Source organism: Bacillus rossius, chromosome 1 (genome assembly GCF_032445375.1).
Source record: "Bacillus rossius redtenbacheri isolate Brsri chromosome 1, Brsri_v3, whole genome shotgun sequence".
Lineage (NCBI taxonomy): Eukaryota > Metazoa > Arthropoda > Insecta > Phasmatodea > Bacillidae > Bacillus > Bacillus rossius.
The window spans coordinates 325,435,854-325,457,145 of record NC_086330.1 but is presented as its reverse complement, the minus strand read 5'-3'; the positions used below and the strand labels follow the sequence as shown (position 1 = coordinate 325,457,145).

General features: G+C 37.5%; 1 protein-coding gene across 2 annotated transcripts in view; it reads left to right on the top strand.

Moving 5' to 3' along the window:
• Positions 1-21,292, top strand: part of LOC134527991 (guanine nucleotide-binding protein G(s) subunit alpha) — a 298,833-nt gene that overhangs the window by 143,861 nt on the left and 133,680 nt on the right. For both annotated transcript variants that reach the window (XM_063361137.1, XM_063361136.1), the window contains one exon: positions 5,393-5,447. In XM_063361137.1, coding sequence (XP_063217207.1) covers positions 5,393-5,447 — 55 coding nt within the window. The remainder of the gene's footprint in view (positions 1-5,392; positions 5,448-21,292) is intronic.

Sequence of the window (21,292 nt, the reverse complement as noted above, 5' to 3'; positions counted from 1 at the left end):
AAATCTAAGGGCTACAGGCCTAACTTATATCAAATAACTAAATCAACAGATCGAGCTATGTATTAGAAGCTATTATAACAATTACTAAAACAACGTTTAATATGTTACACATGAATTTTTTTTTATAATGAAATAATTGTTTCGAGTTAAAAAACGTTCACCGTTGTCGAGTTTTGAACTTGCTACTATCTAAACTCTTGCTTCTGTGTGCCTAGTACTTTACCACTCTGCTATAGAGACACGACAGGAATGGACAAGAAACAATGAGTATTCAATGCTGTTATTCTAATTTTCTCAAGTATTTTTTAATTTACGATTATTTCTTGTTATGACCATTAGTGTATAAAATATGTATTCCAAAATAGTTTCGCTATCATAAAGTTTCATTTGGCAAACCGATTGCCCCCCCGATGATCACAAAAGCGAATATATACGAATTCATGGCGACAGATGCGTGTTCGCTATTGGGTCGAAATCACCGAAAATGGGAGCTCTGCGCTAGGGATATTAGTTTGGGCAACATTATGTCCGTTTCCTAAATATAACAGACTGGCTGTGACCTCTCTGAGGTTTGGGAGCGGCAATGTGCACTAGGAATACGGTTAGAGTACAGGTGTAGCATATTCAACACTTAAAGTCTTATTTTTATGTCTTAGAACCCCTTTTAAATGTGCTCTTGCCTTTATACACTCTTGCCTGGGATCCATGTGTTTTCTGATTGGCTGCAGCTGTGGGTCTATAAGAGACACTGTTATTTCTGGTTGGCTGGTTGGTTTGGTAAGTCAGAGATGGGCTTCTATAATCGGTTGGGGTTGCAGGCCAATCGGTGGCTTCTTCTCTTTTGGTTTGCTGGGCTATCTGGGCAGTTAATAGCCTCTGATTGGCCCACCGTTGCAGCCAATCAGGAAACAGATCCCAGAAAAGCAAAAGCGATTAAAAACTGCAGTAGCTTAGCAGTGTCGCCCAACCAAGTACGTTTCCCCAGAGTGCAAATATACACCGTTGAAGCGGCCTTTGCCAACGAGTGGCTGGTCTGGCTGGCAGTGCCGAGTATTGGACACGCACGGTAGCATTAGTAGGTTAGACAAAATTAATATAATTGATAGACGCCACAAACTTTCCCTATCGTAATTTAAGTTTATATTAGTGGAAACGATGAAAAAACCAGCACCGCCCAAAATCAGTTGTTTCCTCCTCTTGTTTAGTAGTTTTTTTTTCTGGACCGAACAACTCTTATTTCTGAACCATCCTTCTGTTTCCTTTAACCAACCTGCTTGCATAATACACGATTGTTTCACCTTGCATGATAGATCCCAGGTTTTTTCCCCATGTCTATGCAGGTTTTACCTGGGCCCAACTTATCTAGTTTTAGTCTAGAGTTAAGAATGAGGGGAGTTAAGTCATGGCGCCAATCGCTGCCATGGATGGCCAATCCCTTCCTAGTACATGATGCATGGTACTTTCTGCATGGGTAAAACCCTGCATGCTTAGGCGTATAGTTTCGGCGTGAGACGCACTTTAGAGTCTTCCCCACCTAGATCCCTCCCAAACACACTTCGTTTTAATTTAGGTTAGGAAAAAGTCCCTCAGTAGGATTCTACCTTGATGATGGCGACTGCAGTGTCGATCGAAACGTCTGTGAAACTTCCTCCCTCGAAACTCCATACAGTAGCCGTGAAAACCTGCGGTCTTCATTGGTATAGTTCTGTTTGAAATTCGTTAAATTAGAACATGGCTTTGTAATTTAAAGATGAATTAATGGGCTTGATTTATTGCTTAACATCAAGGTCATTAGTGAAAATGAAGGGCGATGGGATGAGAATGGAGCATTGCCGATATGTGTACGTGGGGAAAACAGGAGTACCCAGCGGAAACCAACCGGCTCGTGGAAACGTCCGCCACGCTTGCCACTTGCGAAGAATTCGGGATCGGCAGTTGAATCCAGATCGCCTAGACAGGAGGGCGTTCATCTGACATCCCGACCACAGTAGCCCACATTGTTTAGATGAGTTTCAATGACGTAAGAGGTCACGTAAGTTAGCAATTTCTGGAACTGAAGAACGACTGAGGCGGTTGCAGAGGGAGTGGTGCTATTTTAGTGGCGGTTACATCATCATTATCAACCTTTGTGGTTTGTGATTCCAAGTGTTGTAACAGCATCACTCAAAATAACATTTTTTTTTTCATAACTTCATCTCACTAATCCTACCATTCCTTCCCACTTTTCCAATCGCCCGTCGCTAGTGCTATTTGCTCCGGACTGTTCAGGCTTGCTTCCTGACTGACGGGACAGTCACTGGAACTGCACGCCACGTGTGAACGTGTTCCTCGGCGCTCGCTCGTGAATGGTCGTTGTGAGTCTGGTATCCCCCGACTCTGCGGTGACGTCTGGTCTGGGCTAGGCTAACTTAACACCTACACTGTTGTCACGTACACGATAAAACACAAAATAAGAAAATACAATGAGAGTTTACAGACGACATGCCCCTGTACCTTAGCCAGCTTCTTTCGCCGACGCCGACAGCTGGACTTGGCAGTGTGAGCTGTCGGCTTCCCATGGCAATAGTACACTTCTCCTCCCCACAATCATGAAACCCGTCATTGTCTACCCGACTGTCGCGGCATGTGTCTGAAATACGCCTTACGTCACCCGCAAAGTGAGACACAGGGAGACTTTTCACACCAGAGAGAGATAGTCACGGCGTTGGTCATTGCGAGTCTGGTCTCGGGTATTTAGTTCACTCCTGAACTTCTGCTATGTTAGATTACAATTCAGAATCTGATTCCGTAATCTAGTTGTGTTTGAAACTATTTTTTACACATTTCTGATGAGATAAAAAGCACAAAGAAGAGCATACATGAAAAAGCCACAAAGTTATGAAGAAATCGCTTGAACTAGGAATCAGAATAATCTTCTTGTCTTGTATCATACATAGCTTTAAAAACATGCGCGGCTTCATATAGGTTGGCATACATTTAGAACTGCAAACACACATGAGGAGAAACTGCGCTCCGATATGCGCGGTCCAGCCAGTTTGTAGTTCACAGAACCTCACCGCGAGCTGCATTAGAAAGTGTAATTACGTATGTAATTGATTAATATATAATTAAAAATTCAGTACAAGTATTATTTTAAACAAGACATCCTTCCAGGAAAAACTAATTAAAAAATTAGGTAACTTGTTGCGTAGAAGTAAATATTTACAGTTTATTCTTGAAATGCAAGCACGCTACAAATAAGTGGTGTCTTGTGAAATGCATGTTCCTCAAATTGTATTTCCATTACACTTCTTTATTCTTTGGGTTGAGTTCTCTGGCCCAAACTGCAATGCCTCAATTAGAACGAATGTGACGATTGCGGACTGTGCAGCGACGTTACGAAATGCTCGTATTTCGTGTATCGCAAGCGGCCGCGTTATGTCACTCAAGACTTAGTTCCTTTATTACATTCGTGCACCCTGCGCGCAGAGCTAGGAGCTCCCATGACGCAATCAAGGGCATGAATATAAGTGGGATGACGTAAGGCAGGAAAAATACAGTTTTTAGATTAGCAAGTTTATAAGTAGTGAAAATTTACACGTAACAGGTGCAGCAAGCCTTCTTTCAAGAGAACATCATAGAGAAAATATTGAAGATACGATATATACATCGCCAGTTTCAGTCCAAAGAAATTACAGACGTGTTTTTAAACAGGATTAACTAGAAAGTTAAGACAACTAGACTGGGTTTATAAACCACGCAAGAAACGCACCGATGCAACAGCACATAACTTAACATTGTAAAACAATAAAAATTTTTTTCTACTCCAAGCTTCTATTGACTATTCATGTTTACTGTGGAAACAAAGTAAACTGTCAGAAGTTTGATTTATAAGTTTTTCCTTAAATATGTGAGAGCTTAAAAAAGCTTAAGAAATGTAATGTAAAAATGATATATATAATATGCACGCAACGTCTGCGTCTTTAAAAGATTTCGGATCACTTATCTACAAATATGCCGTCGAAAACGCAAGAAGTTGGAAGTTGAACAATACTTGCGTTGCGTTATTGCGCCTTGCATATTTTATAAACCGGTATTCTAAAACGTGGTTGCTGAAAATTTTGCATCTTGCGTTTTGCGTTCTTGTGTAGTTTAGAATCCAAGTCTTGAGGCGTGGTAAGGCAAGATTGGGTTACTGGTAGTGTTTAACGATGGCCTGGCTCTGGCAGAAAGAATCGTCAAATGAAAGGTAAATGAAATTAGGGAGGCCTTCGTAAGAAGTCCTTCAAAGTAAGTTCGCAGACCGTCACGAGAATTAAACTTCCTGCTATCAATAGTCCATATGGTTTTGCACAATCGACTTGGTATGTATACGTTCAAGATGCTATCCTGCAGGCGCTGCAGCCACGAGACAGACCAGAACGTAAACAATTTTCTGTCCCAGCTGCTGAATCAGATTGAGCTTAACTTCCAACTGGAGAATGTGATGCTTAGTGACGAAACAACTACAGGGAAAGTTAATTGGCATAACGTTCGCATCTTGTGTTCCGAAAACATCCACATCGTAATGGGAACATGTGGAAACCAGCGAGAAGGCAGTTGTGTCGTGCGGGATTATGAACAGACAGAATAATCGGCTCATTTTTAACAGTTACGGGGACATTTATCTGAATTTTTGCTGGAGAAATGTTTTGTTTCTTCCTCTGCAGCCACATGCCATCTTCCAGAAGGACGCGAGTACCTCCGCACAGGAATTTGCATGTTTGATAGTTTATTATGGGCAGAATTTTCCCCACAACGATGGACCAACCAAATGACAACCACAGTCTTAAGACATAACACCACAGAATATTTTTCTTGTGGGGTTATGTGAAAGATACGTTTGCTTCCATTGAATGTAATATTGATCTGAGTATAATTGTGGATGCTGTTCTACACTCCAGACATGGGCTGATCGAATATCGCTTAGACATCCTGACGATTGGAGCTCACGTTGTAAGTGCACTGTATTTTTTTTTTCAAAACACTTTTTGAGCTGTTTAACATGATGCAGCAAACCGCGACATTCTACGTCAAATTATATTCTCACAATTTTAATCTGAAATCAGGAAGATTTCAAGGGGAAGCCTGTGGTTAGCTGTACGTTCCCTGCACTGTACGAGTGGGTCTCTGCTACCTTGGCGATTGTGGTTTTCATTTACCTTTAACATGAGCACGCGAATCTCATTGCGTTTCTGTGAATTCTTTTAGTTTCACTATGTCTGTAGTTACTGTTACCAATGCTCAAAATTAAGAAAATGAAGGATTGGATGGGTCTTCAGTGTCGCCAGTACTCATCCTGTGCTATTGATGGTTTTTATTTAATAGTATGTTGGTGGCATTAGTAACATATGTATTTTCTATTTGTTCGCAGGGAGAAGAGGCAAAAGATAGAAGATATTAAAAAGAATATACGTGATGCAATACTAGTAAGTATCAAAGTTATTTTCCAATAGCTTTAGGAAGTAGGAGTACCATTAAAATTTAATTGTTGTATTTGGCTCTGTGTGGTTTATAATTAAGATTCTTAGTGTTTGGTATCATCCATTTTAATTGCAATTCAAGTCTGCCGTACGTGGTCAAACGTTCCACAATTAAGTTAAAAAATAATTTTGTGGAACTATCTGTACAGCCTGCTATTAGCACCCATCAGTTTCACCTATAACTTCAATGATTCCACGGTGAATTCCATTCTCTAGCGGGACAAGTCTTTATGCCCAACATTACATTTGATTCCCGAATTCGTCTTTTAGAGGTGTAGTAAGTATATATTTTTACTTACTGCATTGTTTCATGTAATTTCTTTACAATCATTACTTTTGTAAATATTTTTTTTATATCGAAAACTTTATTACCAACTGGCTAGACCACTACTACTTAAATCATGTAATGAAGCTATGCTATTGATATCATAAATAATCTCTGTTTATTAAAATATTAACTTTTAAGTTAGCTGTCACTGCTGTACGCTGTAAGCATGCTAAAAGATTTAAGTGGGGAGAAATAGGTTCCGAAAACACCATATTTATTGGTTTCAACAGTTTTTTTATACCACAACAGTTATTTTTACTTTTAATATAGAAATTTTGCCTTCTTGAAGGCAGATATACATTGAAATGGTAAAAATCACAATATGTGTATATTTACGATATTTTTACAATTTGTCATTCCCAAAAATGAATTCGATGCTATATAAACGCCAATTAGTTAACAAGAGAGAATTTTTAGCAGCTTTAACTATTAAGTTAGGCATTCCACTAAATTATACACTGTGCTTTAACGAACGAACTTTTGTAACTAAACCATTGAAAATTATGGCGTGTAAACTGTTGAAACCTAGATTGCATCTTTCGGTCGTAAATTATTTTGATTCATTTATTTAGTATTTTGAGTCTTATTTTAAATACATGAAACCCATAATCCATATTTAATGGGTCATAAGAACTTGAAGCAAACATTTTATGTCAGTCGTAGCATGTACTGGAAACATGAAATTATGTAGTATACGTTTTGTGTTAAACGTTCGTGTGTAGCCATCTTGTAAAAACTTTTTATTTTTAGTATATCATACATTGAATCAATAAAAATTAGTGTTTCCGTAAACCATAGAAACTTGAGTTTTTGAGGGTTTTGGGAAATCCTAATTTTTAATGTTTCACGAATAATATATGCATACTAAATAAATAGTTTTAAAACGAAAGCTACAAACGAACAGCTAATTCAAAACTGTACCTATACCACGTGATTTAATTATTTCAGTACATGCTAGAACGAACAAAAATTTGCCTTTCGGTTCATAAAAGCCATGGCTTATTAAGAAGCTTTCATAAACAACTAAACTTGGCAGTATAAAATAATGTGTAAAAATATAAAATATTAGAAACAAAATAATTTAGGATACTAACTAGCCCCTTAACGACATGCGTCTATGGCCAATCATAAACAATTTTTAAATGCTGAAGCTGGAAACGAGTTCCGCTTCCTGTCACAATAAAATATTGTTGGATTGTGAGGTTGTTTTTTAAAGTCCAGGCTTCTAATATCCGTGGCTAACGTTGGAGCGAATGCTCTCTCGCTCGCCGCGGGCACATGAGTGGTTGCGATGAGCAGCGCGTGGTCGTCGGAATGCGGTGGCCTTGGTTCGTCCTGACCCACCCACCTCGCTGGCGGCAACGGGTCCCGCTGGCAGAGAGAGCCACGTTCTCCAGTAGCGACTCAGTAGCGACCGCGGTCCGGCCCACTCTGGGAGCCCGTGTCCCTCGTTTCCACTGGAGCCTGTATAGCAACTGTTATTAATTTACTGTCTGGTACCTGTTGGAAGCTCTTGGTAGTCTTGAGAAACCTCTGTGTAGTTATGGTACGAAATACGTAAATGCGTTGCACTTTATTGAGTTTCATGAAATTGAGCCGAATTGAAAAAAAAAAGCTCGTTGCTGCGATAATCAAGCAAAATAAATATCTGGTACTAAAAATATGACTTCATTAGGAAAACAATCCATCTCCAAAATAAAGAATTCTATCCTTTACTACAGTCGGAGAAATGAAGATAAGGGTTAATGCAAGTTTTGAGTGCTTTCAAGAATCTGTACCGGATGTTTCATGTCTAAAAATCATTTTGAAAACAACAGTTTAAGTAATCTTTATTCCTACAAAAACACAGTTCGAAAATGAAATACGGAAACAGAACTACTCATCCGATCTCCGAGTTTACTTGATTGCTATTTTCACAAACAGACCCCACTCTGCTAATCTTGAGCAGTTTTTAAATCGCGTGATTTCCCCCCCCCCCCCCCCCCCCTGCAACTATGGACATCTTATTAAGTAAATACGGTCCTGAAACATCCCCGTCCACGGTTGTAAAACATTCAGCTCGAACAGCCTGGCTCGTGGCAAGTTAGTTTTGATGTTCGAACGTCTCGTCGGCTGCAAGGGACCGCTTGGCCGGAGTGTCGAAGCTGTAACACCCGGCGCGCGACCCGGGCGATGGCGAAACCTGGCGGGGAGGTGGCGTGTGGTCGCGCGGTCGACCGCTATCGCCGCACGATCTCTTCGGTGCCCCGGGGTCACGCGCGTGGGGCAGCGACCCTGGAGACCGCTGGCACCTCCACTCCCGAGGAACAGCGGCCGGACAGGGTCCCATTACACCAAAGCACAAGTCTGTAGTTGAAAGTGGTTCACAAATAACACTCTTGTAAGACTTGAAAGGACAAGTAGATTTCACAAGTTTTTAAAAGTTATTTTATTCTAGGCTACCATAAAAACCTGTACATTGATAATTGCAGCGTGTAGCTGACACTCGTTTACTCCTAATTTACGACCTACCTGAAAAGGTTTATTGGTTACATTTTTTTTTTAATTTACTAGTACATAACATAGAATTGAAGCATATATGCAGTTTCACGTTGATTCGACTGAAGTGCTCTTGACACGTTCTTAAGGGGCCTCCCTAGTAAAAATGTTTAGCGCGTGGGGCCACTGGCCACGTGCTACGGCCAGTGGTTGGGCGGGGCGATATACCTGAGCCTGTCGCCTGCGCCGTGGTGGAGGGGGGAGAGGGCGTTTCAGCGAGGGGGGCGGAAAAATGGGAGGGTTGTCATTGTGTGGAGTCCATTTACTACTTATACCTGCGTTATCTGCGAACAAGATCGTGGCAAGAAAGGTGACTGTTTTTCCCTTTCGCTACATTCAACCAAAAGGATAATGTTCTCGCATTGCCTTGCTTGCTTCCTTACAGTGTTTATTAACTCGAAACATTAAATTAGTGTTGCGATCCAGTCCATATCCATGAAATGCAAACAATCGTCAATTCTGTTTAAAACATGTATTTTTATTTTTTAATTAACGTTCTACATAATTAAGAGATTTACATACATTACAAAAAATGCTGTCACCAACAATCGATGTGTTAGCTTGTGTTTTCAGGGGGGGAAAAATGCAAAAATTATATCATTAAAAAAATTTCCAACATTATACTTTCGAACTGACATTTGTGTGATGAATGGTTTTGCACGAACAGATGTGCTTTCATTCATAAAAGTATTCCGCACCGCGACGAGAAATCACGTCCTACTAATAATTGAGTAATAAAACTGGGAATAAAATGATGAAAATAATATTATTTATTTTTACTCTTAGACACAAATCAACTTTTTAAATCACAATAACGACAAATAAATTTTTAACTTACTTCCTGAAGAAAAAGTGCATGTCAAACTCACTTTTAAATTCTGTAAAGAAAAAAAATGTCAGGAACAAACAAGTGTTCCCACCAACGACACATCGTCAACTTTGTATTCTAGGGTTCACGTCGTATTTAGTTACACTAAATATTACTGCATATTATTATTTTCTGGCTCTTATTACATGTTTAGCATTTTATTTTATTTTTTCATATTTTTTTAATGACTTTAACGTTGCATAATATGATGAATAAGTATATACGAATGAACTGGAATCCCGTTTCGAGTTACATACAGACTGTTCACTACGAGCAGTGTAAATTTCTTAGCTGTTGCAACAGCGGCCTACAGGTGGATTCAGACTGCAGGCTTAGTCAGTCACGCTGAATCCACCTGAGTTCAGATTTTATCGAAAACAAGTGCGGGTGGTATGGAAGAACTCAGTGTACACTGACTGTTGTGCTCAAGGTGTCAGTGAAATGTATAGCTGGAATCACGGGCGAAAATTTGTAGGATTCCCATGAGGCCCACGGGATAACGTGAAGATTTTGCAAATGCAAGCGGGCCCCCTCAGACTGACTTTTTTATTTGAGGGAGGTTCGGGCCACCCTGAGATTCTCCCCTCCTCCCGGAATCTACGCATGCAGCTGGAATTAATTTTTAGCCAAGTACGTCATTTGGTGCTGTATTTAGGCTGTCAAAGAAGATACGAAATATGGCTGCTTTGATAATTGACGATAACTCCTTTTTATTGTGGAATAGTACCCATCTACAAAGAAATCCCTAAATATACCACCACTACTGTTGGGGATTTTCTATACAAACTATCAAAATAATTTTGGTTTCGTCACTGTCACTAGCTGTTATTGTATCATACGAAAACATGTATGTTTTGTGTATTAATTTACGGTATTCATCTCTGTCAAAAAAAATATTTTTCGATAATAGAGTGTAAGCAAGGTAGAATACAATGGCTAATTTTAAAATAAAAATGGAATAAAGTATTTTTTGCTTGCAGTAGTTCAAATTTTTGAATTAATTTAGTTGTTTGTTTAAAAAAACCTTCTAAAATCAAAGAAACTACCTACTTCCTAAATAGATAAATAGTGCTTTAAGATCACACGCTTTCATAAATATTTAAACGCCAACATTTAAAATGTAGATTTCACATAATGATAAAATCTTATCTATTTTCATGGTCACGCCTAATGGAAATAATACACAACAATTCGTCATATATGTTTTTTATGCTTTTAATAACTACTCTACACATGAGCAAATTTCAATATACATAAAACTGAGGAACTCTGCATTACATTTTTAATCTGTGTACGACACTAACAGAAATTGAGGCATAAAACAACATTTTTATTTTTAAATTAATAAGTATTTCATCAACGTGAGCTTTGCTTTCATCTCAATGAAGCCACTCTACATAGAGGAAGTGCACATGTATTCAGTCTTAACATTAGACCCTCCGGATCACAGAGTAAACGAATGAATGGAATTCATAACATTACGCAGGGTTTTAAGACATATTTTCCCTTCTACTCAATCGCAACATCTCACTTAGCGCGTAAAATGGTTTCAGTAAACATAACATAAAAAAATTTTGCCCCATGTACAGTAGAGGAAACTAAAATGTTTGTAACACTGTAAACTAATTGTATTGTCATTTCTGTAGTCGCTCGAAGCGGCAAACTATGTATCGTTGTTCAATAAAACGAAATATTAAAACAAACAAACAATAATATTACGTTCAGACAATTCGTTACGTGAAGTGAATGTAATAAAATACACAAGACAGTTACACATACCATTTCCAAAACACAATCCCATAAAAATCATAATATTACATGTCGACTTAAAATTATTATTATTCACCATGATAATTTCTTGCGGGTAGCCAGCAACAAAGGGATACAATTTTTATTCATTTAATTAACTTTGACAAAACTTGTAAAAGCTGGCATGAGCAAAATAAGCTGATTCACAATTTTATTTTGCGTCAAAATATTAAACATCAACTAGTAATGAATTAAGAGTATGCTTCGCTTGGTAGAACACCGAATATAGTCATCCCCAGGTATTAAACTGAATTTTGAAAGAGGGACTAAAGTTTCTGAAGAAGTTGTTAACTTTCCTGATGATCCATCGACAGTTCGTAAACGGTCTCATCGTCGGGATGTCGAGCTTGGGACCTTTTTCCTCACCATAGTCCCGTGGTCTGTTCTACCATTCGCACAGCTATCCCAACCTATACAAATAGCCGAGTGCTACTACTCCCGTTGCTTCTATCATGGAGCTCGCCCGCAGTCGTACTTCCCCGCGTCCTATCTGCTAGCCGCCAAGAACGCGTCCATTTGTGAAAAAGCCTCACCCGCCAACAATACTAACTCATTAATTATAATATGCAAAACATAAAAACATTACATATGCGATAAAACAAAATTTGCTGCTGTCATAAGCCGAAGAAAAAGAATCAATTTGAAATATAACATAGACAGATAAATCTAAAATAGAGTTATCGATAGTAATGTTTCAATGAACAGAATAATATATGTCTTATTACACTAAATACGTGTTCTTACTGACAACCCAATTTAAAAATAAATTAAATTACTTTTTTTTCTTTTTCAACCATAACCGCATAGAAGAAACAATACTTTTGATACAATGTTTTGCATAACTATACGACAGGACTAAAAGTACATTGTACGTAATAAGTATTTGCTTATAGGAATTAATGCTGCAGAATATACGAATAGATTCAAATGCATAGAATTTAATATATTGTCAAATTTATTTGGAAATATGCATGTAACAAAAGATTGAATTTGAAATGAATTATCTGTTTTTAACTACAAATATAATTTTATCATATCTCACTTTCATTCAAACTTAAGATTGTCATTTTCAACAACAAAATAGCCACAACTACACTTAAAAATATTTTAACTTGATACTTATATTGTATAACTTTTGATGAAATTAAATGTTATTAGGTTCATTTAAGTTTGTAAGGAAACATAAATACAACGTTCAAAATAAATAACAAATATTTTGTGTAGTTAGGAGCTCCGCATCATGCAAATAAAGGAAAGTTAAACTTTTCAGTATACGGCTGCAATAATTATAGAGGAAAATGTTATTTATTCTTTACTTTTAATTCCCGTTTGGAGAAAATAAATCGAAAAGTGCTATACCGAAAGTATAAAGTTGAAGTTCAATATCGCTTGTCAAGTAAGTTCAAGAACAAAATTAAAAAAAGAAAATTTGTTTTCTTGAATCTACTTTTTTCAGAAAAGTATACATACATACAATATTATTATATTATAAAAATAAAAATTTTTAGTCCTTAAGTATAAATTACTGAAATATTTTTTAGTTAAGAAATTTTTTCATGCGAAGAAATATTTAATTGTTAAAATCACGAGAACATAATTTATTATATTTATGTATTCCAAAAGCTTATGTTAAAGATCGACTATATGCTATTCAATTTGCCCAAAAAAATTACTGAAATAGGAGAGCATTACAAAAACACAATTTAACTAATGTAGGTATTATAACAATAAGTTGTGTTCATAAACTATATTAATGGGAAACAAATATTTATCATTTAATGATATGCAACTATTTTCCTTTGAGGTAAAAATTGCGGTATATTTAATGTAATAAGTAAATCCTCTCATAAAATTTACTGAAACTAATATTCTTCATGTCCGTCATATTATGATTCCAAACAGTTTAAATCAACTGAAACATGAAATAAAATAGTAAGGTTAACCATGAGGTGTGGAAGAAATTAGAGATTGCTTTGTAAAATGTTTTAAAAATTTCTCATGAAATATTGTGATTATTATGTTCGTACATAATGTAAAAAAAATTCAATACATGAAATTCAACACATACTTTGTATTGCAAGTTATTAAACATATATTTTAAAAACACATGTGCGTATCTAAGTCAAATTGTTATGTAATACATGATGAACATTACCGATACAACTTCCCTTCCAAATAACTTTCACCCAAAGATAAGGCCGCGGACAAATTATACACACTGGTCGCACGAGGAGCTGAAATAAGTCATATAAGAAAGCCGGCCGGAGTAATTATTTTCAAGCCAAAGCTAAAAGTAATGGATGTTGTTTGTCTAAAGCAGGCAGTGAAATGACATACAAGTTTACAAAATATCCATATAAGATCTTTGACGCTTCTAATCCCGTCAGTGGACTGTACGCGAAGAACCAACTGCATCATGGCCCGCCGCCAGTTTTATACTTACGTATGAATACACTTGTAAACGTTGGTTTGTATACTTATGTATGTTGCCGACATCGATAGGTATTCTTTGGCAGCTCGATGTGGATTCATTCGAACACGTTTGCGCTAAACACGACATATTTTTACATGAGAGTGACATCGCGCACTGAAAAAAGTTGCAGGTCTGTAACGCAACAGTGATACAAATATTACATAGTTCGAACATTTTCTGGAGCACGACATTCACTTTGGGTAATGCTAAGCGACTTGATAGATACCCTTTACCCGCTTTAAAAGTGATAACTTAAAAAAAAGTGTACATGAAAGCAGACTCAGCCATATGTTTATTGCTGTTGTATTTGTCATAAACCTACCCTTCGTTCAATACGGCCTGTAAGTAGAACCATGTTTTTTTTACGACTTGTGTACAAGCTGTGGTTGTAAAGCGAATTTATATTCTTAGTTAACTAACGTCTATCATAACATATTTGAAATAAGGCTACCTTAATTTTTTTTCTAGATTGCTGTATTGTTATATATATAAGTATTACTTCAACGGAAATATGTGGTAATAAAAATAAATGAAAAAAGCATGAAAGGTTAAGGATTATTTTTTTTCAACAACAAATAATTTATGGTTTAACTGCTTTGTGTACTATATAAAAACAGAACAAGCTTTCAAAATTTCACAATTTCTTTGATCATCCGTTACATATAGGTAGTTATGTTTTGTTTTAACTCATAAATATTTAAGTTGATACTTATTCAGGCCCTTTAATTGGGCGTGACGGACCATGTGCCAAATATTTAACAATTATAAGTGGTGAAGTATTAAAAAATAAAGAACTTGAATGCAAAATAATGCATCTATCAAAAATAATTTTTTAAGGTTCTTTCGTGGATGTTGTAATGTGTGGGCAATATTTACTTAATTTTGGTTTTTGGATAAATTAATTGTGGTTTAAATTTTTTTAATAATTTTGTATAATTGCTGTAAAAAAATTATTTCCTGCCCTTATTAATTAATTGAGCTGTAGAAATAAGTTTATCTGAAAATTTACGTCATCTTTATTAAACATTGCCACTAATTATACTTTTTAACTTCAAAATGGTTTTTGAATTTTGTAATTAATAACGTACCATCCATAACTACATATGTGAGCGATCGGTCACTGACCTCATCTTCAATCCTCCTCGTGATTCCTGCGCCAGGAGGAACATTTACAAAATTCTGACTAGCTTATTTAATATAGAACTTCCCTAGTTTTTATTTTTTATTTATCATTCAATGAACATTTTTAAAACAGTGCAGACAATCAGATATCTATCTAATCAAAAAGCATTGCAAAATGACATTTAGTTTTCAAAATACGATTTTTCCTTTAATTTAAGATACATTTTATATAAAACCTACATTTTTAAGTATCAAAACTTTTGTAAATAGTTAACCATTTGGTTAATACCAGTATAAAATTTTTCCCCGGCGTTGTAAGATGTGTAAAATCATTTTGGAAAACTAAAAAAATTTTAAAAAATATTGGGTAGAATAATAATTGTTTCTTGAATTTTTATTAAAAATAAAAGGAAAAACAATGAAGTGTATTTTCATGTTAAAAATTAAATATAAATTTTGTCGAATTAGCTAGCGAGTCTGTAAAGCCACCAATAAATAGTTTGTAGGACAACTTTCAATGTATTGATTGATTAGTTTCAATACTTTATTTCGTAATACATGATCTAGTATGGTAAGCTTTAGGATATTTGTAGTTTAAACAAAAGCAATGTTTTAGAGATACACGAATATAGTCACAGAGTAAGTCGAGCACATGGTACTGTGGCGAGGCACACTAAAAGCAATTCTGAGAATTTCTTTCGGTCACGGGATTATCTTTTACCGGTGCCGGTTGTGGGTTGTCTCCCTCTCACGCACGCACGCACACACAGGTAGCCTGACTCCCCTCCGGCCACGTGTTCCTCCACCCGGCTACCTGAGCTGTGTGGCCTGCAAGCTGGCTTCGCCGAGCGGCAGCACGAGACGGTGGAAAACTTTCAGGATTTGCAGAAATTGTGGAAAAGATATCTCGGAATTCAAAGCGATGACTATATGTTTTAAATACATGAATTTCTTCAGAAAAAAATTATCTTTTTTTCTAGACTTGTACTTTCTTTCTGTCATTCTCCTAAGCAGTATAAAATGGCCCCAAAATTGGACAAGTTGGTGATTTTTTATTTCATATTTTGATAGAAAAAAACAAAAATGTAAAAGTATACAGACAATTCGTGTATTATCTTCTCGTGGGTGAAAAATTTTCAGATTCGTAGTGTCGATTAATAAAGTCCCATCATTATTTTAAAAACATAGTGTTCCGCTAACTTCTGATGCTACTAGGGAGGCCCCTTAACGACCCTGGGCCAGTTAAAAACAAGTATTGTTTACCCGGCTTCGTCTTAAAGTCGTTTACACACGGGTGACTTTTTGTCGCAGCGACTGAGCGGCAGAAAGTCGCAGCTTCAGGCGACAGTCGCTTGACCTTGCACACGAGCGTCACTTCTGTCGCAGTATCACGATGAATCTCGCTTGTTTGAAATGCACGTGCCAAAAGAAAAAAAATCCCTTTCGGTACAGCCTACAGGCGTAGGTAGATTCCGAAGTACCTGTTTCTTCTGGAAATATTTTGGAAATTTCTATAAACTTGTGGAACATTAAGAACTTAAAAGTACATAACATCTTTACGTTCTCCAAATTTCAAAATGATCGATTAAACATTTTATCATTTTCTATTCAGCGAAAATAATGAGGGTTTTTAACTCAATGCGTCTAGTATTGAATAGCTTAGAACGAATTACAAATCATGCCAACTAAGTGTAATATACCTGTGTCCCTGTAGACTTAGTAGGTACTTAAAAAACAAAAAGGCCTAGAAACATAAGGGCCATGGCATACGTCAAGAAGACATCTGAACAGTGAACAGAGGCGGAACACAGGTAAAATACAAAGAATTTAGGTGTTAACACCCCAAAAGGTTGGTGGGTGTTAAGGTGGATCGTAATATATATAAATATAAATAAAAAAAAATCTGGTTACTTATAGATTATTTTAATAGTTAACTTATTTTATTTTGGACAAGCCAGATTTATCATAATGTGGAAGTTAATACTTTTGGTCACCACTTTAATGACTTACAAACTAATGACAAGAAATATTTTTATCAAATTTCACAGGTTCAGTAAACTCAAAATTTAGTACGTTAAATTATAATAGAATTGAATTTTACTACACGCAGGCCGGCCGCGGATACTTTGATAATTACTCTACAGATTACATTTATTTTAAAGCAAGTTGCACAAACAAGGTTTCAGAGTAATTAAATAAAAAATAAACTACTTTCCATTATTCTGGATTGACAAGTACTTTTCATTACTATATTGTATACCTTTTTCTTTAAATAGTAGTTGAATAGTTCGCAAATTGTTCGTAGAGAATTTAAAACTTTAAGATTTCTTACATTGTGTCTTCCAAACATAGACTTAGCTGCATGCGAAATGCTGACATCCGAACGGCGATGTGTGACGGGGCAGATAGCGGACTAAAGTTGACAGCACGATGCGTGGAATTTAGATGGCCGAAATCAGGAACTCAGTGGGGGTAGATGTGATTGTCTACCCATCACTGGGGATGGAAAACCCCACAAATTGTGGGGTAGGTCGGTGGTACTATCTATCCATGTGATGGTAGACGTCCACTAGCGCGGTTGCGCGCACTTAATTCACCAGAAAAACACTAACACTAATATGATGTTGTCTAAACTTAAAATTGTAAGGGGTTTTTCCCCTGGTCGTCGCGACTACATCCTATAATCTTTGATGTCCGACTTCTCAGGAGAGACGCGGTCGCGGTAGAAGTAGCGCGGCAGATGTAGGATGCTCCACGTACCACAGTTGATTGACGACTCTTTTTACTTGAGAGAGTCCCTTAGTTCCTGCATGGGCTCAAAACCAAAAAGTGGGGAGGGGGAAGAGAGAAACAGAGTGGGCGGAGCTAAGTGGGCCATGGGAGGAAAAGTGCCTTGGGATTGGTCAGGGATTGTGCCGCAAAAAAAAAAAAAAAAATCTAAAACACTCTATGGCTGCGCCATTTTTAGTTGGCACGGGCGCCATGAGATAGCGTACCGAGCGGTGGTGTTGCTGTATGCCGTCTAAGACAAAGGGGGATTGGGAGGTGGTGCTCCCTGGCGGGAGAAACTGACATTAGCATGCTTAGTTTCGGTTGTGCTCGAGAGATCGCGCACAAGCCTCGTGCGTGGAGCGCAAGCATAGGCGTGGCTTGTTCCTAAAGGAGAGGAGGGGTTGACGAGGGAAGGGGCATGGTCCTTGCCTAGGTCATGGTTCCTGGAAGCATAGCAGAAAACCTAAGAGGGCCGGGGGTGGCGGGGAAGTGCTTGTTTTATGCCGAGACCAGCACATCCACTTTGCTCGCCAGGGCCTTGAGCCTGGGAAAGCGAGCTAGGCTCGCCTGACGAGGCAGGTACCCCTGCATGAGAAACAAGGCGGAAGGTACGTTAGGCAGGGAGAGTTATCATGCCTGTTCCTGCATGCCGGCGAGATAAATTTTGCTTGGCTAGCCTACGCTGCGTGTAAGCGTCTGCATGTCTCTGCTGAGACGTTGAGACTCTCTAAGACCCACTAGTAAAGTTTTAATATGTATAGCCCTGGATGGTATAGATGAGAAAATAAATTTTGATGAGGTACTCTAGCTTATGGGAAAGTAAAAATATTTTAATGAATAAAAGTTGAAAAATTGAGCCAAGAAAATACCAATTTTCGGCTCAAGTTAGTTATTAAATCTTTTTGTTATTTTAAACACTATTTGTCATCCCTTGCATTACTAACGTGGTAGTATAAAAAATGCTTCGCACCAAGATTTAAGATAATATTAAGATGGTTTAAAATAAATTTGAACGCATTTATTACGAAGGATTTTTTTTTTTGAAGTTTCAACCCCTGTTTTAATGTTAATAATTAGTTTCCTCAAAACTTGTTTCAGCCACTGTTTTAGGTGAAGTTTAGGATGTATATAATAAAATGTAACGGATTTAATACGCTAGTAGTTGGTAACTTATTAAAAAAATTTTATATTTTTTTGTCTTCTCTTTCTTCTCTTCCACACCCGGGTCATACCAGTTTGTGATACACACACATCTGCCCACAACTTGGTATTCAAATTGCGATCACTAATTCTAAATGCACAATTATAAAGTTCAGGTCGATTTTCTACCTCTGAAATTAACAGTTCCGATTCTATATCGATTGCTGATTGCCGTGTCAATGCACTACGAGGTACGGGTGCCCTGCTCTGGCGTGTCGCTTCTCAGCAGTCGCTGCGACAGCTGTGTCGCCCGCGTGATGGACCAGGTTTGAACACGCGTGTCTCATTGTCCTTGGCGATCGCTCGGCGACTGTTTGGTCGCGGCGACTTGCAACATCAATGGGATCAGTTGCGTCTTTTCAGTCGCGGCGATAAAAAAAAAGTCGCTCGTGTGCATGGATCAATTTCAAAGCATTGGTTCCCTGAAGGGCGACAGAGCGACATTAAGTGTAAATGTGTAAGTGCCCTAACCCGCCAAAGGATGTACCATGTAGTCGACCAGTGAGAATTTCCAAAGGGATTCATTACATTTAGGTGATTTGAGTTAATCTTGGAATGAAGTGAATCCGCGAAATAATCGATAAAGGGCCTCGCCTACCCGGGCACACACACGGTGCGCAGAGCTTCTGGAAAAACAACGCGATTTGAAAACTACTCAAGATATCCGAGTTGGGTCTTTTTACGAAAAGCATTTAAGAATTCGCCGAGGACCGATAGATAGTTTGGTTTCCGGATAAGTTTTTAAACTGTATTTTCAGTAGAGTTAAAATGGCTAAAAGGCGTGTTTTCAGAGCAAGTTTTAGGCCTAAAACAACCGTTACAGATTCTTGAAAGAACTTAAGGACATTTTACTAAACCTTTATCTTAATTTATCCGCCTTATAATGTTATGGTCACCGCTCCAATTTCATAGTTGACCTATGCACGACGAGAAGACTGCGCGCCAGTTCAGAGCCTTGCGCTTAGAGTCGATACCACGCTACAAATACCAGCCTCACTAACACGCATACACCCCTGACAAGGCGGACTCCTTAATGTGCGTGGAACTTTCGGCACGCCATGGTGCCATCTTCAAGAGCGGGCAAACAACACGGATATTATTATTGTAGTATTATTCGCGTCGCCGCCTATGTTATCAAATTTTTCATTGAACAAAAGCATTTATGAAAACCAAAACCAAACAACACGGGTACGCCCAAACGTCGGGCATGTTAATTCCACAGAAGTGTCCTCAACCTAGAAGTCAGAAAGCTGTTGCAGCTGAATTGTAGTTGTTTAGTCAAACTTAATTTTTTTCACTGTCGGATTTTCTATACTTGACTTATATATATATATGTGTACATATATATATATATATATATATATATATATATATATATATGTGCTCATTCTCGTGTGCAGTGTGTTGATTTCGGAAGCCCAGAAACAGATTCTTCAAATAATTGTTAAAGTCATATAATACGTCTTCTCCTAGAACCAAACCTAGATGGGGTGTAAGAAGTTTTAATGTCCTTCCATTCCTGTTTCTTGTAGTTATTTTTATTCTTATTCCATCTTAAAGTAATTTAGTTTTCCTGGCGCAAGCAAGTTTTATTTATATATACTTCTTCCATTTATCATAAAATATTACATGAGCTTTATATGTATATACTATATAGCCTACACATATCACATACTATATATATCATATACTATATAGCCTACACATGTTCTATCAGAAGAATTCTAAAATTCTAAAAATTCACAAAACTTCATTGGCTTGTTTTCTTTATCTGTCCAATTTTTATTTCTCTATCTCATTATTTTATTCTTCCAATATGTTGTATAGTTAGTTGTATTTTTCTATCTTCTGTCTTTACGAACTTATACCTTGTATTTTTTTTCAAGACCCACATTTCTAATGTATTTTTGTTATTATTCTTTGAATACCACCCTTGAAAATTTCTTCTGATGTTGTTAGTCATGTGTTGATGTCACCAAACTGGTATCTTCTCTTCTAGTACTTCAATCTTGTTACAAATGATTTGCTTCTAACCACAAATTTGTCAACTCGGCCTCCTTTCAAATGTACTTCGGGGTCTTTCCCACTTGTGGTCGGAGGGTTTGTTGTAGGCTTAGCGCTTTGTGTATGTGGGCGTATATGTGTGTGTGGGTCATTCACCTTCCCCGCAATTATAACTAATTCACCTTCTCGCACGAGATTGGTCAACGAGCGGTCTCTTGTTCTTACGTCACGTGCCCGTCTCGGCACTCACAAGGGGGCAACTTTCACATTTTCGGCGCAGATTCCCGACATCCCATTATTGTTTCTCGAACACCTGCTGCCGCACGTGTGATTGCGTTATCGGAAGTTCACGCAGCAGAAACTTTGTTTTTGCGTGCTTTGTTCACAGCAGCAGGCCTATCTGTTTGTCAGCATCCAGCTTGACGTTTTCTCCAAACATTATTTCCGAAGTAATAAACATTTCAGACATCACCTTGCACTAAAACTTAGTGCCTTAACAGGCCTGGCTTGTCAGGCAAAACTGACGTGTATGGTGCTGCCTGTCGCAGTGTGGCCAGCTTTAGTACACTCACCTCTAGATTCGGGTACTTTCGGGTACAATAAGTTTTCAGTATGGGTGTAATTCAGGTACAGATACACAAAAAAAGCATGAAAACATACTATGGTTGCCTACTTTA